Source organism: Alternaria triticimaculans (assembly GCF_023758025.1).
Source record: "Alternaria triticimaculans strain BMP 0046 chromosome Unknown scaffold_8, whole genome shotgun sequence".
Classification (NCBI taxonomy): Eukaryota; Fungi; Ascomycota; class Dothideomycetes; order Pleosporales; family Pleosporaceae; genus Alternaria; species Alternaria triticimaculans.
In genome coordinates, this window is record NW_026055965.1 from 752608 (window position 1) to 771690 (window position 19083).

The 19083-nt window shown below is 52.7% G+C and overlaps 4 protein-coding genes across 4 annotated transcripts; 1 reads left to right on the top strand and 3 right to left on the bottom strand.

The window, feature by feature from the left end:
• Window positions 1-935: 935 nt before the first annotated feature.
• J4E78_006180 (uncharacterized protein) lies at window positions 936-1914 on the bottom strand (the record flags this gene model as incomplete). Its single annotated transcript, XM_049366793.1, has 2 exons — window positions 936-1358; window positions 1411-1914. 2 exons carry the CDS (start codon window positions 1912-1914, stop codon window positions 936-938), a joined length of 927 nt encoding a protein of 308 aa, XP_049221499.1.
• A 1607-nt stretch (window positions 1915-3521) lies between these two features.
• Window positions 3522-7153, bottom strand: LYS2 (putative NRPS-like protein biosynthetic cluster; the record flags this gene model as incomplete). Its single annotated transcript, XM_049366794.1, has 3 exons — window positions 3522-5455; window positions 5502-6772; window positions 6819-7153. 3 exons carry the CDS (start codon window positions 7151-7153, stop codon window positions 3522-3524), a joined length of 3540 nt encoding a protein of 1179 aa, XP_049221500.1.
• A 639-nt stretch (window positions 7154-7792) lies between these two features.
• Window positions 7793-9724, top strand: J4E78_006182 (uncharacterized protein; the record flags this gene model as incomplete). The annotated part of the gene is made up of 1 exon (XM_049366795.1): window positions 7793-9724. The coding sequence occupies one exon, from the start codon at window positions 7793-7795 to the stop codon at window positions 9722-9724; it is 1932 nt and encodes a 643-aa protein (XP_049221501.1).
• Window positions 9725-11943: 2219 nt separating this feature from the next.
• On the bottom strand, window positions 11944-15392 carry J4E78_006183 (uncharacterized protein; the record flags this gene model as incomplete). The annotated part of the gene is made up of 2 exons (XM_049366796.1): window positions 11944-15154; window positions 15385-15392. The coding sequence occupies 2 exons, from the start codon at window positions 15390-15392 to the stop codon at window positions 11944-11946; spliced, it is 3219 nt and encodes a 1072-aa protein (XP_049221502.1).
• Between the last annotated feature and the right edge of the window lie 3691 nt (window positions 15393-19083).

Below are 19083 nucleotides of genomic sequence, written 5' to 3' on the forward strand. Positions count from 1 at the left end.
TGGGTTGGTATGAGTTACTGAACACGAGGAATCCGCGGGTTAACTCGGTGATGGGAAAGATGATGTAGACAAAGGGTAGGCTTATACTAGGAGATTCACAGCTCATCACCCCTCACAAGACCTTCAATGCCACTCCCCAAACACGTGCTCTGTTTACACCCTCCAACATTCCACCACCGCCCTTGCTTTTCCCACCCCTTCCTTCTTCCCCAACCCCAAGCCCGAGCGGAGCCCCATAGCGCAAACAGCGTATCCAGCGTATCCACGGCGGAACCTGGGCGGTATTGGCACGAGTCTTGGACGGCAAGTCTGCCGCAAGAAGAAGTCTACGTTGCGGTGAGCAGATAACGTGTCGAAACACATGTAGCGGAATGGGCGGAGCGGCGGTAAGCATTGGGCTGTTAACATGCTCAATCCCCATGTGTGGCTTGCAATTAGATTGGATCGGGCGGTCGGGGCAACTGGATTTCCGCTCTCTCTGGGTGCCATGCGTCTTGGACGCGTGTGGCGTTGCTCGAAGCATTGGAGGGGCCGAGGGGCTGAGTTCGGGTGAGTTTGCGCCTGGACTCCTTGGTAAGGCGTGGGTAGTGGCTTGGAAGCGCGGGTAACCTGCTTGGAAATGTAACGGTGTAAAGTGTTTCGTACGAGGTACGCTGTCAATTGCGAATAACATGTGCGAGAGACGTTATAGGTGTTGTAGAGATGTTGTGGTATTCGAGAAAAATGGGGTATATCATGTCGAGCTCCGTTTGCTCTCCTACTCTTACACAGAGAGGTCCAATAACGCCGTGCTGTCATCCCAGATCAGCATTCCTTCATGTCCGATGCCCCTAAAACAAAAGTACGCCATGGTATATGCCGCTTGAACATCGCTCGTCCCATCACTGAGCGAACGGTAAAAACAAAAACTCGTCGTCGTAGCAATAGCCTTCTCTTCAAACATGCGTCTCTCGCAGTCCCCTTGAGAGCCATCGTTCCCACCAGTTCCGTACGCCGACGATGCTCTCTTTGCCATCGTTGTGTCCGTCGTGACCTCCAGGGTCTCCTAATATCAACGAGAAAAACCAGAATCCTGCAGCGGTCCATGCGGCGATTGCGACACCGAATGCGACAATTGGTGAAAACAGGTGAATGACGACGAGCATAGGCGCGCTGTAACCAGTCGTTGAGTCGTGGGAATAGACGAGGTGTAGCTGCAGGTTCAGCGCTGGTGCGAGGAAGGCTGTGATTTGTTCCGAAAATGACGGGCGTTTGGTGCAGAATCGCAATGGTGCTAGTGCGAACGAGATCAGGAGAGCGAAGATCGTCCAGAGAGCGATGGCGCCGGAGAGGAAAGCACAGGGGCCGCAAAGCCAAAACTGCATATTGTTAGCCACGCTCCATAGGGCTTCGAGAAAGCGGAACACATACCAGTAATTGCCATGCCTTCTCCTCTGGGCCTTTCTCATGGTAGGCACCTTTGTCGTAGACGATCGCATCGCCGTCTGGTCCAGCCGCAGACACACGGTTTGGAGATCGGCGGCCTTGCGACGAACCGTAGCCATGCTTCTCGGGATCAAGATGCGCTTGTTGTGGATATTGTATGCTTCCTCGTTCTATCTCTGATCTACTGGAGTATCGGATCTCGGCTGTTGAGTTGCGTTGTTGGCCGATCGAGGAGATGCTGCTGCAGGGGCTTGGCGCAGAGGATGCCTTTGGCGAGAACGGGTGCGAGATGACGGAATCATGGCCACGGCCAAAACTCGACTTGCTGTGACGGTCTATGCGGATGGTCTGTTGTCGCTGGTATGGCTCTTTCTCGTTGTAGGCGTAGTTGTACTCGTCGGGCGATGCGTTGGTTGATAGCTGGTGCAGCGGTTGGCTCTGCTGGGTGGGAGTGGCCGAACATGACACCGGCGGACGCTGGGATTCCATTGCCGGCAATTGGTAGTCGACGTCACTGGTTGACGGGCATCAGACGACCCTTTGAGACATGCGAAGTCGATGAGGTGCCGGGCATGTTATAGAAGAGGCGGAGACTTCCCTCAGGAGAGGCAAGACTCTTGTTACATACAATTACGCTCTCAAGACCTTGGGAGAAGGTCTTGGGCTTGGCTTTCATCCCCAAGGCTCGGCATTGGGGCTGGGCAGAGCATCTCAAGACGGGGACGGCCAATCACGGCTCGCGTGGGCGGTCCCAGCGCAACTCTCTTCCAGACGCCGCTCAGACCAAAGACGGAATTCGCGGCAGCGACCTGGCCTCATGTCGTTGGAGCCCCCAGCTCTCATCTTTATCATCTTCGCCCTTTGTCTTGGCTCGCGCCGACGATGCTGAGCAACGCTGAGCAAACGGACCGTCGCACGCTGGTGCACCTCGTCGTCGTGTGCAATGCCCTCTGAGAACGCGCCAAGCCGGAAACAAGCGCTACCATGGTCCGTCTAGGCTGTTCGCTGGATGCGTGAAGCTGTGCCTAGGAAATATTGAACCCACGGATCGTGGACTGTTGTACCACAGGCATGACACCCCACAAGAATCCAATGCGGTTCTCCAATCCGCCTAGATAACGGAGGGCACCACAGAGGCGCGGCTGGTTACGGCCCCGCGGTGCAACGTCGCGAGCACTCCTTGTGTCGCATCGCCAATCCAAGTCGGAACGGCGGAGCGCATTTGATAGCGCTTGTTGGCGGAAATAGCTGCAAGTTGCTTTGCGAAGTCTGAATCCGGGCTCCAAGCGTGGCTGAAACGAAGTTGGCCTTGCTGATCTCGATCTTGGCATTGGCACATGAGAAGCTCAGATACTCTGTTGAAGGCGCCAGTTGTCCTGGCGTCCGCTGGCTATGCTGGCTTGGTCTCTATCAGGTGCTTTGTTTTGACCTGAATAAGCCCGTCGCTTTCTCGGCATGCTGTTCGCACCCTGATCGAACGGACAGCAGTGACCGGCTCAAACCTACCATTCCTTTGGTAATGCCTCAAGCCATACAGCACGAAGCGCTGCCAGTGACGTCCACCTCAGTGTTGTTGCATTCACCGCGTGCTCCTTGGCATCGGATTCATTAGTGATCTGGCGATAAGCGTTCTGCTGCAGCCACAGCCGGTGGTAATACACAGCATGGCGGAGTTCTGTTCCGCCCCGCGGACAACTTTAGCGAACCGGGTATAATGTTGGAAAGAAATGTAAGCTGCAAGGCAAACGTCGGTTAGCAGCTGGAGCTGCGAGGAAGGATGCTCTATGGCGCTGGGTGGGGTGTTGTAACGTTGATGGGGCTGTGATGTCACTCGACGTAAATGGAAGTTGCGATGGAAGGAGCGCCTAAGCACCTGCATACTTCAGCGTCAACAAACTCTGTATTAGTCTTGATGAGGACGTCGCGATGAACCACTAGCATCCGGCACTTCCGACATGTATACACGCTGATCACTGAGTGCGGCATTGGTTAATGTGAAAAAAATTGTGCTTTTTCTCGATCTCCTTCTAAATGGAAGATCAGATCCCTTGCTAAACATGACCTCAATGTGCACTACAGGGTCTGACAAGGATGATCTAGACACCCCTTCGACCACCAACCAGCTTCATACCTTCACGCATAGCATCCGTCAGTCGGCTCATGACCAGCTCTTTGATGCCCTTCTTCTCCGGCTTCGGCATGAAACCCAGCTCGATCAAATAACTGACGTACACACCTACAGTGTCCTCCGTCACCGCACCGCCCTTGCTCCAATCCTCGCCTGTCCATGCTTGATCTTTCTTCAATGCTTCCGCCGCATTCTTGTCGTCGAGTTCAGGTGCCTTGGTATCAGCAGGCAGGTCTCCAGTAACGAAATGATACAGCGGTAGGAGTGCATTCTCCTCTTTCGTACCAGAGCGGTCAGACACGTAGGCTTCCATGTTCTGCTTCCACTCTGGGTAGGTAACAAGAGGAACATTGTATCCAAAGTTCTCAAGGGCTCCCAAGAACTCGTTGAAGGTGATACGGGGGTGTGATGTGATTTGCGCGACTCCTAGGGGCGCGATGGGCGGGTTGAACGAGGATGCCACAACAACGCGAGCAACATGAGTCACGGGAACCATGTTGATGGTGTTTGTGATGTCGGGTCGTGATTTGAGTTGGATGCAACCCTTAAGTATACGCACGAGGAAGTCGTCGGTGTTGGTGGTGCCGTACTCTGGGTCGCCCAAGACATAGCCGGGACGAATGACGCAGCCACTCAGACCTTTCTGGCCAGCTTGTCGTGTGAGATACTCGGCTGCCCATTTAGATTGACCGTAACCAGTGCCCAGGCCTTTGCGAGCACCTTCCAGGTCGTCTTCTTCGGGAACACCTGTTCCGCCACTAGCCAGACTCTTCTCGGACAGCTTGACAAAGTAGTCCGTGTCAAGCACTGATGTTGAGCTGACAAGACCGAAGTTCTTGGGCTTGCCTGCAGCACACATTGAGAGAGCGGTCATGGTGGAGATGACGTTGGGTCCGCGAAGACGTGAGTATGGCAATACCCAGTGTACCAATGCGCCATTGTGGATGACAACATCGACAGAGTCTACAAGCTTGTTCCAAGTATTCGGTTCAAGGCCAAAGTTCTCCTTTTCTAGATCGCCCACGAGAGGCTCCAGGCGTGATTCCCAGCTATCTTCCCAGATGCCATATGCAGAGCAGGTTTGCCTGACACGGCCGAGTGCAGCATCAATGTCTTTTGCACGGACGAGTACTGTAACCTTTCCGGGCCTCGACAGGACGTCTCGTAGAATGTAAGCACCCAAGAAGCCTGTCGCGCCAGTCAGGAAAGTATGTACTTCTTCCTTGGGATTCAGCGGCTCTCTAGTCTTGAACTCGGTCAGTTGGTTAGCGAGTTCTCTGGCATCGGCAGAGTAGGCCTCGTCTTCTGGATCCTCATCAATGGCCTCTGCAGTGTCCAGACGCAAACCAATAGGGTCCATAGCCTGGTCAATGTTTGCCGAGAAGCCGCGCAACGTTGGGTACTGGAAAATTGTAGTCATTGGTACATCGATGTCTCTCCATTCTTGCCGGATCTTGAAGAGCAGTTGCTGAGCGATGATACTATGGCCTCCAAGGTCGAAGAAGGAGTCACTTCCGCTGATGCCGTCGGCTGTCACACCGCGGTCACCCAGAAGCTCAGCCCAGATGCCGGCCATGGTCTTCTCAGTTGGCGTCAAGGCTGCACCCAGCTGTGAGGGTCGTCTTGCACCAGCGGCTGCCAGATGCGCTGGCTCTGGGAAGGGCAGTGCTGGTCTGTCAATTTTACCGTTCGGGTTCAGCGGAAATCGAATGAGCGGGACGATGATTGACGGAACGGCATATGCGGGGAGCTTCTTCTTTAGATGCTCACGCACATCGTCTCGTAGGTACTTGAAGCGCTTCAATAAAGTGACCATGCTGGTGTCATCGGCGGAATCACTGTCTTTCGCACCGCGCTCCTCGAGCCAGTCGTACCAACGCTTCATCTCAGGAACGATGTAGCCTACGATGTTAGCAAACATTTGAGTTGGGATGAAGTTGCAACTTACTGACTAGTGTTGGCTCCTCATAGGCATCACGCTTCAACAGTGTGACGTTCTCACGCACCAAAGGATGGGCAGAGAGATGTGAGTCGATCTCACCAAGCTCGATACGGAAGCCGCGAATCTTGACTTGCGAGTCGACGCGTCCTGTGCAGTGTACGTTACCATCCTCAGAGTAATGGCCCAGATCTCCAGAGCGGTAGAGTCTGTCGCGTGGACCTTTGTAGAACTCTCGCCATGGCTCAGCGGCACCTTGACTTTCCACAGTTTTATTGTCTTCATCTACCCACTTCTGTTGGTCCACAAACCAGTTGTCAACGAATTTGGTGTCAGTCAAGTCAGGCAGACCCAGGTATTCCTCGGCCAGACCACCGGCTCGCACGTATATCTCACCACTCTCACCAGGCTTGCAAACCTTTGTCCTATCTTCGCGGTTGACTACCAAAAGCTGAACGTTGTTCATGCCACGACCAGCCGGAATGACTTCACCGATGGTATCAAGGAATTCGGGCGCTTCGGAGCAGCTCGGTAGCTCGTAGTAACTGACAGCTCTTTGTGTCTCTGTGGTTCCGTACATGTTGACGATGCGTACGTTGGGAGCCAAGTTCTGCAACCTCCTGCAGTCGCGCTTGATCAGTAGGTCGCCTACGAAGAAGGAGTGGTGCAGGCTGGGAAAGATGGCTGAAGCGCCTCCCACGAGAATCTGACCCATGGCGGGTGTCAGATGTGTGACTGTCGCGCCATATTTGCGCATCCACTCGGCGAGCTTCTCATGCTGTATGTCCTCTTTGCTGGGTACTAGTAGTTGTGCACCGAGGAAAAGTGGTGTGAAGATGTCTCGCTGGATAGGGTCGTGGGCGATGCCAGAGAGCATGGTGAACTTGTCGTTTTCAGACAGTCCGAATGTCTCTGCCATCCATGGAAAGTAGTGTGTTAGCGAAAAGTGCCGGCCCTTGACACCCTTGGGCTTTCCCTCTGATCCTGATGTGAAGGAAAGTGTGGGTGTTGAGTCTGGACCGACAAGCACTCCTGGCAGCTCGGCCTTGAGCTTCTGTTGTTCCTCCAACACGTCCTTTCCGTCCTTGGAGCCTCCCACGAGGGTTCCATCATCCTTGAGCTCGAGCGCAGGGACTTCTGTCCGCAGTTGTAGATTGTCCTTGACGTAGTTCCTCACTTGCTCTGAGATGGGACCGGCTTCACGGGTAGCCTTGTCGATGACTACGAGTGCGCGTGGTTGGGAGACTTCGAGGTAGATGCATTGGCGGTCTGGGGGGTATCTAGTGATGTCAGTAGGCCACTCTCTATTGGGCAATCTAGACTCACAGCGGGTCTAGTACTGAGAAGGTCGCTCCTGCCGCCAGAACAGCCATAATGGCGACCACTAGGTCCACGCCACGATGGGCAAAGATCATGACCACCTCCCCTCTCTGCACGCCATTTTGCACCAGATGATGGGCTAGTACCGAGGTAGCCTCGAATATGTGCTTGTATGTGAACTTGCGCTCGGGTGTCTTGCTGGTAGCCGTCTCTACCACGCATGGCCGCTCGGGATGCTTGCGAGCATTTCCTGCGAAGATCTCGTGGATGGGCCCCTTGAAATCAGACCAGTGAAGGTCCGCGGTCGGATCCGGGATGCTTCCTTTGGTAAGTGAAGCCATTGTCGCGCGTACCTGTTCCTGCATGTTTTAAGAGTATATGGCGGGGTCGCGTTGTAAGTGTGCGCATGCGCGTAGATAGTTCGCGGATGTCCAATTGGGACGTGAGCGAACCGAAGAAGGTATGAAATTCAGGCTTGGAGTGACGATTCGTCTCACGGCCTCTAGAATTGAAGAATGCAAGGAGAATGCAGAGTCATAGACACCAAGAGTAACAGAAGAGGTATGACGCATCCCGTCAAAATGCTCGACTCAGGCGACATCGGCCAGGGCGACCCCCACCACCGAAGGCTCGAAACGCGCGGGATGTCTGGGTCTGGGGCGCATCATCAGCCCTGCGCTAGCCTTGCACCTCGCCCTCGCCAAACTGGAAACGTTCCCTTAGCACGACGCGTCACCCGGCGTGTCAACTGGTGCAACTATCTGCAACCTCTGCGTCTTTTTGTGCCTTTCTGTCGCTCGTTACATTTGCTTCAAAGCTTGTTCGCATCGCCTAGCGGAGCTGAGTTCGCGCCGCATTGCCTTCAATCAGCAACATCAGGCCCACCACGGATACCGGCTCCAGTAGTCTGAAAGCGCCCATGTCGCCCGTGTTGCCATAGTCTGCCTTGTATTCACCTCACTTCTACATCCGATTGTGCCATGCCGACTCAGCATACCTTCATGGGCCGGCCCATTGCGCTGCAGATGCCCCCGAGGAGGTTCCAGGTCATCATCATCCTGCTGCTCTTCGTCATAGTAAACTTTACCTTTTACGGAACCCCAACACGCGACAGCATTCCGACCTATGACGAAGTCGCTGATGCGGTCAAGCACCCGCAAGCCCACCTGCCTGACCTGGGCGAGCTGCCAGCGGTGCCCAAACCCTTCGGTCCCTCAGCACACAAGCCACCGGTTCAGGCAAACAGTACCACGGCCAGTGCTTACGGCGCGATAGAGTGGCTCAGTGATTTCAAATGGCGCAACCCTTTCTCCTCCCGCGTAACTCTCGACGAGAACACCGCCCTCCTACCACCGCTACGCGAACGACCGCCGATTTACACCTACTACGACGTACCGAAGAAGCAGGACAAGGAAGTGTCTGCGGCAGAACAACGGCTGATACTGGCATGGCGGCGGGCGTGGTGGGCACAGGGTTTCAAGCCTGTCGTGTTGTCGCGGGCTGAGGCTATGCACCACCCACAATACCAGCTGTTCCAGCGCATGAAGCTAGATCCAAAGATCGAGTTTGAGGTCATGCGCTGGCTGGCTTGGGGGCACATGGGTGGCGGCGTTCTCGTCAATTGGCTCGCATTGCCCATGGCCGAGTACGAGAACCCGATGCTCAGCTTTCTGCGACGAAACGAATACGCCAAGCTGTCGAGGGTCCAGACCTTGGATAACGCCATCTTCTTTGGAGATGGCATGATGGTCGATGACGCGATCAAGAAGGTCATGGGCAACGAGCTGCTCAAGAATGTTACCGCGAGCAAGGATAAGCTGTTGAAGCTCGCCAAAAAAGAGGGTGGACCGATTGTCAACCTCCTAGACACGAAGGACATGGACGTAGACAGCAAGGCCAACGGCATCGCATCCTACAACATGCCTACTATTTCCAGCAAGTACAAGACGGTCGCTGATAAGTTTACCAACACGACGCAAGCCGAGGCCCTCGACTTGCTCGCAAACCTCGTCAACTCGCACCTCCACCTGACCTGGCAAGAGCAACATCCAGAAGGTGTGGTAATCGTCAAGCCTGCACCGGAGCACACGACTGCCCTTTTACACGAAACAACGGACATTGCGCGTAACTTGACGCAATGTCCGACTACTCCAATGCCCAAGTCGTGCCCGCCGAATCGACCAAAGTGCAAACCGTGCGATGCCAACAAAGGAATGAAGCTTCAGCTGTTCCCGGAATTCGTAAACACGACCAAGTTCTTCACGATCGGAACCGTTCCCCACCCATACACGCTTACCTCGTTACACTACACGCGCGACATGATAGACAAGAACTTCCTCCGCAACAGCGCAGCACGCGACCTGTGGATTAAGAAGCTGACGGACAAATCTATCCCGGACGATCACACTGAGGAGTACCGCGTTCTCAAATTCAAGGAACTCGTAGCAGCAGCTCCCGCTCATACACTTTGGCTCACAGCCGAGCGCATCACCCAAGACGATCTGGACTGGATCTTCGGCTTCGGTCTACCCCAGAACGCGTCTGCGAATGCCGAGCCCAGTTCGCCCAGCAAGGAGTCCGAACTCATCGTCTTCCCCCGTCCCGAACCCCCCAAGCCCATCGAGGGTATAGATATCCCGGACGAGAAATGGATCGAGAAAGAAGAAGAGCGCTTGAAGAAGGCACGCGAGGCCATCAAGAGCAAGGACAGGAACATGAAGCTAGTTGTCGAAGCCGTGGAGCAATGGAACTTGGCGGATACCGAGGCCTGGAGGTTCTCGCGCGCCTACTCAGCGAGAAGGCGGCAGGAGCGGAAGAAGTGGGAAGAGGAAGAGGCCAAGTTCTCGGGTAGTGAAAAGAAGGCTGGCGTTAGACCTGGAGAGGGCGGTGGAAGATGGACCGATCGGAGTTGATTCAGTTAGCGATTTGGGTTGTTCTATAGGAGTATCTATTGGCGTTCTTGGGGTATGTTCAATACTAGCGTGTACAGCTTAGAACTAGTGTCTGGTTAGAACGTGAGACTGGCTGGACCATGTCCGTACAGCGGCGAACATAGGAAGAGGCTGTAGGATGTTGCAAAAAGAGATGGGCATCCGCTTGCATAGGCAAAAAGAAGGTCAGAAACATACAACAATGGGGTACATTCGTAATGGATAAAGCCAAACGGTGCTAAGGCGGTCTTGCGAGCGGATGACAACACGAACTGTCGTGACATCAGCAGCATCCCCCGAGAAATTCCTGTGTTGGGACTTTCTCAGCCTCGTGTAACAGCTAACCCATCCTGCAGTGCCTAGCCTCTACCAAGGTAGACAGTGGCGTGCAGGCGAAGCATCTGGAAGAGAGACGGAGGTCCCCGGGGACATCAGCTGAATAGTGGTGGATTGGGATAATGAGCAGCAGAAAACCGGTGTATGATCAATACACGGTGTTAGGCCTAGAGGGTGGTACACTGCCTACCACCCTGGTAACTTCGCTTCAGAGCAGCGCAGGCTATTCGCTCAGTTCCTAAGAACATTACATCACTTCCAGCCACTGGCTTATGAGCAAGAAATCTCTTTGATGCAGTCTATGCATGCGGCGCAGTCAGAGTTCTCGCGGTAGAGCACTTGCGGAAACCCTTTACGCTTCAGTCCGTCATTGCTATTGTTTCGGTATACCACCTAGGTAAGTGAGAGTATTTCATCACATCCAAGTTGCCTTGTCAGATCCCTGCCTCTTGAGCTCGCCTCAGGATCTTTGTGCTTAATGTCAGGAGAAATTTTATTATTATTTGGCAACCCGCATAGAATTCAGCCTCGGAGGCGTGTTGGACTCACCGGCCGGTCACCCAGCCTCCGCCACAGCTCCTCGAGTATATATTGCAGTTCACACAACTCCTTCATATCACTCGATATCTTCACTCCCATGTACTTTAATCTACCCTACCAGCATCAAACATTGATGGCTGCATCTCCCTCTCAGCAGCCTTGGACCTTCGACGTTAGTTCTCTCATCGTGCTGATAAGCGAAGATGAAGAGCGCAACTATCGCCTGAGTCGGCGCTCTCTCCTGCAGTGTTTAACTGCCGCGCCAGTTGTCGGACTGCAAAATTACGTCCGCTCCTACGATCTATTACTCGAACCTAGCACAGAAACTTATTTCTCGCCGTATGGCGTGAAAAGCGCACCTCTGCGCAACATTCGATTGGCAAATGCGCTGAAACATAACAAACTATTGGAAGATAAAAGATACACCGTTCTCAGCATACCTGCGACGCGCAGAGAACAAGACTGCGCAAGCCGCTCTTCAGAAATCCTCATCGCGTGCTGGACGGCTACGACATGGCTGCTCATCGCAGGCTTACTGGTCGCTATCCATGAAGTTCCTGGGACCACATGGGTGTCGTACGCTACATGCGCCGCGTTCACAGGGTGGTCGATCATCCTGCGCCTCATCGAGTACTTCAACGTGGTGCCCGCACCCGCCGAACGCCGGAATGTACACGAATCCGACGCGCCTGACGCTGTGTTTATTATGGGTCGCAACAACTCCGCCTTTGTGCTCAAAGGAAGCCGTAAAGACGTGAAAGATTGGACGAGTTGCGGGTTGATGTACCGCGAGGCTCCGTGCGGCGTACCATCGTCTGTGTGGCAAGGCTTCACTCGCATGGCTAGCCTGATGGTGTTGTTGTTCATCTTCTCAGCGGTGCCAAATGGAAGTACACTAGATCAGGTTGCTTTCATTATCCTAAACGCGGTTGCGCAACTCAATGTGCTCGTTGGACAGCGGCTGAATAGTCGGTGGGTAATGGCAAGGCTAAAGAAAGAAGAGGACTCGAGAGTGGAGACTAGAACACATGTTTATGCGAACCTGATTAGAGAATTCAAGGATGCCGAGAGGGAGAAGCAGTGGGTTGATGCGTCGGGGATTTTGCCCAGGACCGAGGTGTGGAAGGAATGGAAAGAACGGGTTGTGCACGATGAGGGCGACGATCCGAAGAAGTTGTATCGCGTGATTTCAGATGATTTTGAGAGCAAGAGCAAGAGCAGAAATGGAAGTTTAGGTGATATGGATAGGTTCGTTGAAGTGAAAGAGAAAGGTCAATAGCGCAGCTACAGGGGAGTACATGTTGGGCCGCACCTCCTCGCCGTCCTCAGCGTAGTTCGTAAATCCACTCTTCCTCCGTCCCGTAAAATCGCCGTCGCACTGCTTCCCCATCCATACATCCGTGTACATAACTCTCCCCTTTGAAGACATAGAATGTCTCTTCGTCTTGTTTGAATCTCTGCTTCGGGGTTTCCTTCCTACCACGCTGCTCTTTAACTTCTTCTCGCTCATTGTCCCTTCGTTCCTTATCTTTGGCAAGTTCCTTGTTGACTATCTCTCGGGCGTCTTTCACGTCTTTCTCCCAACTAGAGACTGCTGTGGTGTCTTCTCCTTGTTTCATGTACTTCTCTTTTTGTTTCTGATATCTCTTCCTGCACACGAGGATTTTCTCCAGTCTCTGAACGCACGACTTAAATGCCTGATATTGATCTTCGAATTTTTCTTCGTCTCTGTCTCCCTCCTTCTTTTCTTGGGCGCGCAGAATAACCGGAACAGTACATCCATGTAGAACACACACCAGATCCCCTTTTCGGACGTCCTTACCAAGTCCTAGCCTACCTTCTTTAGTTTTGAAGAGAGATCGGCCCCAGATGACGGCATGAACCCGCCGACAAAACTCCGCAATAATGGAATTTCGTTCGTTGTTGATCAAAGCCGTGGTGTTCACACGACCACTTTCCCGCCCACCCTTATCCACGGATTCTCTGCACGCTCTCGCATAGTAGTATGGTGGGTTACGGTTATCGAATCCTCTGTCGGCAACTATCGTTCTCCAAAACTCAGGGGGCGGGTCTTGGGTGTATGGCGGTTCCCAACCACTCAATTCCAGCCATGAATTTGGAATGTTCCCTCCTTGAGACGCATCTCTGACCTCATCGATCTCATCTACTTTGAAACCCGTAACATAAAGACTGTAGTGTCTCATGTAAGGTCTCTTCCTGAACTTGATACAGTCAAGCTTTACAGTCTCAGTTTGTGCGGCGCTGTAGTTTCTGTGCCCATCTTGTGGCCACCCAACCAAAGGGTCTGCGTTTGCTCGTCCTGTCTTCTTGAAGTCTCTGTGCTTATCTTGTGCCCATCCGGTCACAGGATCTACATTTGCTCGTCCTGTCTTCTTGATCTGCATACCAGGGTGGCGATAGATCTCGAACGGTGCGTTCTTGGCACGAGGTACCCATGACGGAAGAGCAATGTCTTTAATTGGCTCCATCTGGTTTTTGTCGTCTTGCTTCCCTTTCTTCTCTTGCGCTTTCCGCTTCCGTGAGTCTTCGCAAAGCTTTCTTGCTTTTCCCGAACTCCAGTTTGTGCTCCTCTCAATGAGCCATTTTCGGTAATCCTCGTAATCACTGTATTTCTTATGCCATTCGTCGCTTCGCTTAAGTGTAAGCCTTGTTGGTTTTTCAGCCCGGTCTGCAGGTGCCTTTCTTTTCTTTTTCTTCACTCTAGCCGAACTGCCGAGCTGGGGCTCCAACGCCCATGGACGACATAGTATGTCCAGAGCCTGGACTGGATCATGTGCGTTCTTTCGCCAAATACAGAACTCCATGAAGTCTCGACAGACGTCTGAATACGGTCTAGTATAGTCAACTAGAAACGGTTTCTCTGCAAGGAACCCCTGGAAGAGCGATAGCAGAAACGGCAAATCTGCATCATTGGTCGACCTGACAGGCTTGATGACTGACGCCGCATTCGTCGCGCCGGGGACTTCGTCTACGGCGTATGGTATTGTATCCGAAGCGAATGGTGCTGCGTCTCTAGCGATAGCTAGCATAGAGTACACAGAATCTCTGCATTCGCTTGCTTTGAATATGAACATCGTCGTTACTAGATACTCCAAGCTGAGAAGGCTTCTGCGATCCAATGGATCAATCGTCTGTATGCTATCGAGCGACTCAGCCCGCTCGTCATGCTTCTGCTTGGCGGCCTTCTCCTTGGCTTTTGCCTCCTCGGTAGCTTTTTCTTCGTCGGTCATTTTGGTGTCAGGGTCCTTGTCGTCCACTTCGTTTCTGTCCATGGGTGTTCCATAACTACGAAAAACCTTGCCCGTCGCTTGTACCAGAAGGCTGGCTCCAAGTTGTGAAACATACTCAAACCAGCCCGGTACGTGCCGAAATTGTACGTCCTTCTGAATTACTTCCGATAGCCGATGTGTAGCGCTCTCAACCTCCACAAAAAGCTCCACGGCAACAGCAAATTCTTTCCATGGCATTGAGTCAGGCCCGCACCATATCTCAGCTTTGTTTGCTAAAGACAGCTCTTGAACAACCCAGCGGCGGGAGAACCATTCTCGCTGCATAAGGACCATTAGTGCCTGCCACTTGATGCCGTAATCCTTATCTGAGCTGATCGAATCAAAGTCTTTCAGGTGCGTGATTTCTTCCTTAATGAACTTGAAAGCAACCTCACTCTCGTTGTCTTGCTGCCCAAGCCAGATACAGACATTAGCAGCTCGAGTGTAGATCCTGGACATCATCTGAACCTGTTGGTTTCGTTCGACATCGTTCTCCTGGTCGATACAAATCGCGTCAATCCAGAGAATCCTTGGCTTCCCTTGGTGACGAAGGTATTTCAGTGCCAGGGCCAGGTCCCTCCTCACTGGCATCTTATAGGACTCGTCACCCTTCGTCACCAATACCACGTAATCAGAGATAGCCCGACCCCAACACCATGACAATGCTTCGTACTCAATTTCAATCCTCTCAACTGATTCCAACTCCTCTCGCAGAATTCTGCCCTTCAGCCCTTCGAATGTGATCTTGAGAGATCCCACTTCATCCTCGATCACTCTCAGTCTCATCTTTGCTCGCGTTTCCTCCATCGCTCTCGGTCTGTCTATCAATCTCGTATTCCATGTACCACCCACCGTTTGCCATACAGGATTTGCCAGCTGCCATACGCGCGCCGTATTCCACCATGTAACATCTAATGCCTTCATTTCTATTTCCTTCATTTCCTTCATTTCCTTCACTAACGGACTCAACCGCTGTTTCACTTCTTCCAGTTCTCGTTCGGCATCTGTCTCGTTTCGCTGCTCAGGCTCACGAGATTCGGAGTCATCCCACTCGCGACTCACACGTGTGGGGATATGGAAGGAATTGTCGTAAGCCGCTTCGAAAAGCTCACATTGAATGGAGTCCTCGCGATCACCCGAGTTGAGGCGCATGAGACGAATCATCTTTGGCGGTAGAGGATTGTAGACGTATTGCTTCAATGGCTCAAAGCGCGGGTCGTCGAATCGAAAGAGCGAGCTTGCGCTTCTGTCTGTCCTTTGGAGAACATAGGTTTCATCCCCAAGTACGAGGGAATTGGATGTGCTGCTGAACTTGGCCCATGCAGACATGATGGAACGATTTGTATGCTGAGTCGATAACGTTTCCCGATGATGATTATAGAGAACACTGAACACCACTACGGTTCGTGATTAAACTGGATCGATGGGCTTGGGTCAGATCGAGGTGAGAAGACAGGGCTCGCTATGCGAAGTTACCTAGGCATTCATCACTCATATCAACGCCCACCTCTCAGCTTGAAAAGGCCTTTATCTCTCTACGACCGCTGCAACAGTCCTGGGAAGAGCCAGGTCCCGACAATTGCTGACCGCTTTCCGCTCGCAGGCAATAAATGTTGTGCCACGCTCCTTCCATTTCCGGCGTACATCAACTCCAAGAACATATCACTCATACAGCTACTCACATCATAACCGCATCTGATTGGATCTCCTGAGATCGGCGAGGTGAGGTTCTCATCTGCGGAGTTTGAGGTGGGAGTTCCCATTGCCAGCAGACCAATCTGATCTTGATGCGAACGCCCTGGGCGCCAACATATCATTCAGCCAGCCATCAGCCCGATGAGGCTGACCGGACTGCACCTCAGCTCCCAGCTCTAGTCGCCGTGACATGGTCTTACGCGTTTGAGCTTGTCATGATGCTTCCCACCTTGGCTGAGCCGGATATTGCTAACCAAGGCATTGTCCTATCGACTGATGATGTTTGATCATCTTGAAAACATTGCGGAGGCTTTAAGAGTCTATTGGGGCCGGATACGTGGTCGATGGAGTATGCTTGATATACTATGCTAGTAGGCCACATAGACTTCGGGTTGATCCTCTATACGCGACCTTACTCGGCTTTCGTATAGGCGAGCAGACTACTTCCACCTCAAGCGACATCTTATCTCCACACGGGTGGGATTGCTCGCGGGAGGTGCGCAGGTTGGACCAATCATGGAGTTGCCTCTGGCGGGCCGGCAACTGTTGTCCTCGGAGCTTGCGTCGACAATGTTCAGCCTGATGGCATCTCGACCATCATTTCCTATCCTGTACAGCGTAGGATTACGCCAATCGAGACCACGAAACATGGTTAGCGATACGTATTACTTCATCGCCCGCTCAACGGATAGCCTCGTCTCTCGCAGCACGCGACTTTGACGATGTAGGTCTTGTTTCCTACAGTCGTTCTTCATCAGAGGCAGAGGTACTGCAGACGGAAGATTCGGTACTCTTGTGAGAAAGCTGCCAGGGTAGATCGAGTTTAGCCGGGAACCGAGATTATCGATGATACGCATGGGACCAACTGCCGTCTAACGAATCGATGAGAACATCTCTCATGCACAGCCTACCTTGTATCTTCCCCAAATCTACGCAGCGATTAATTCATCAAGAGCTATCGCAGCCTCGGCCGTAGCATCCACGACCTTTTGGTCCGAAAGTCTTCCAGATTGTCTGAAGTTTTGGAACCGGTCCTTCCAGAATTGCAGTCGTTTGACATCTACTGCATTGGTACCGCCTTCAGCCTCCGATAGACTGCCAGAGGTTTGACTGTACTTGCTGGAAGAAGACCCTGCAGCCACCACTTGTTTGCCCGCAACCACCAACCAAGCCGCCGCTGCGCGAACTGCAGCACGTGCATCTCCATCGTAGTTCGTACCAGGACCATGCTCCAAGAAAGCGAAGGTTGCAAAGGCAAAATCGACACAACTGCGCAGCGGAGATGCTTGTGGCAGATCTTGTCGTGCTATCAGAACTGCGAATGTGTTGACGTTGGTGTACATGTCTTCGGGTTTGCAAGATGGTAGCTGGTCATCATCGTGTTCATTGCCAGAGACCTGGCGGAACTGGAGGGGCCCGCTACGCAAGTCGTCCCCAATCCAAGAAGTAAAATATGGTAGCCCAGTCCATAGTTCTCCTCCCGATTGACTGTGCAGCTTCATTCCTCTCCCCTGATTGAACCGCGATAAAACCCTCTCCAAACACCATTGGTTTGTCCGTGTTGTTATAAACGCCGGGTAGATTCGCTAATTCGACTGCGAGATCTGCCAGTATCTGGAGGTTTTTGCGAGATGAAAGCTCTTGTGCGGCTGATAAAATGAGCATGAGGATGTTGCCATAGGCGTTGGCGATATCGTAGCAGGTATCACGGTCTGATACTAAAAGCACCCAGTCACCGAGCCGCTTTGCCGCGATTCCGGCAGGATAGTTTTCGTGTAATACGTCCTGGTAGATTTGCAACAACGCCAGCTGGGAGGGTGCAGGCTCAGGATATTCCACGAACTCCGCAGAGGGGTCTGCCTGCCGCTGGCGTATTTCGTGGAAGAGCGCAAGTTGCTGGAATTCTTTCTTCTTTCACGCTTCATTCATCGTTGTCGCAAAGCGTTACTCACATGGTGGCGCATGTTGAGTAAGAGCCGATTGCGAAGGTCTCGAAATTATCGTGAGTGGCAGTTGCGGACGGCCTGTTCACGTGCCGTGCAACGCCACCTGGGCACCAAGGCAAGAACGTCATTCGTGATCGTAGACTGGCCCCACCAGTCCAAAAGGCGAGACAACCAGAGACTTCTGCTGATATTCGGAGCTCTTCACCCAGCATCTGAGCTTGGCGAGCGCCTTTAGGCCACCACAGCTTGGAGGAAATGCGGAGGGCATACGTCACATGACTGCCAAGCACGGCCGATTTCGGGGTATAGTTATGAAGTTGGCGTGGTGCACGTGTATCTCGCTTGTTATCGAAATGGAGTACAATGTTCATCCCTCACATTAACACTTGATCTTTCGGATGAAGCAGTGAGGTCGGAGCATGTGCGCTCACTGCCTTTGATGGCGAAGTCGTCAATGCTAAGGCGTCGCTGTCAAGGCGTTGACGGTGAGGCGTCAATGTTGCGTGTTCGGCCGAGGGTCGTCAGGCCTCGCGTACAGTACTACCCCGCCGTCCCTACACTCCAGGTAATTCAGGTTGCAGCCTGAGAACGACACAAACATCGACTTCCTGTCTTCAAACATGGAAGAACTAAGCTTGGTTCCTGACGCTGATAACGTTCGTCGCATTTGTCTAGTACTTTCAGATGACTCGACTCGCACGACACCTGGGATCAAGCTACAGCAATACCGGGCAAGCAAGAGTCAAGATATCCAGCCTCAAAGCGCCACTGTCGGCGCTGCTGCAACGACACTCTGTCATAAGTGCTGCAACATGCACTTCATACCGTATGAAGATTGCTCACTCGAGTTGCAGGGAGCGGTCATCCAATCGCCATGCGCGTCACTATACTATCTGCATTCTCCGGGCCTTGCCTCTCTTATACAGACCGCGGAATTAGGCTGCCCTTTCTGCAAGACCATTGCGCATCGTTTTTTTATGGATATGGAACTTTGGAATGATACGCGCGTTGCCGGGGAACAGATTGTCTTCAATCTTTCTCTCAACTACGACGATCAAGGGGTGGAAACTCCATGCTTCGACAATCTCACAGTGTACAGTTGCGAACGCAACTGGTTTTTCCAGTGCGGGAGAGATCTACCAGGTAAGAACCTCTATCCACCCGTTATGAAGTCTCATTGACAGACTGCTATCTGTAGTCGCATTTCAAAAGCCATTGGCGGCGTTAGCTTCGCCAAATCCTGCGGCCGGCGATAGTAATGCTGAAGATCCGATGTATTCGTACTGGACAGACTCTTCGACATTATCAGAAGCAAACATGGAACTTGCGTTGACGTGGTCTCACTTATGCCTGAGCGAACACCCCGGCTGTAGTATCGACACAGACTACACCTTACCTACCCGCGTCATTCGTATCAAAGGGCCCAGAGATATTGTCTTAGAAGACGGCGAGGAAAGACGCCTTCCGTATCTTACACTAAGCTACAAATGGGGCGATACGAAGAGGTACTGCACTCTGACTGAGAACATCGCCA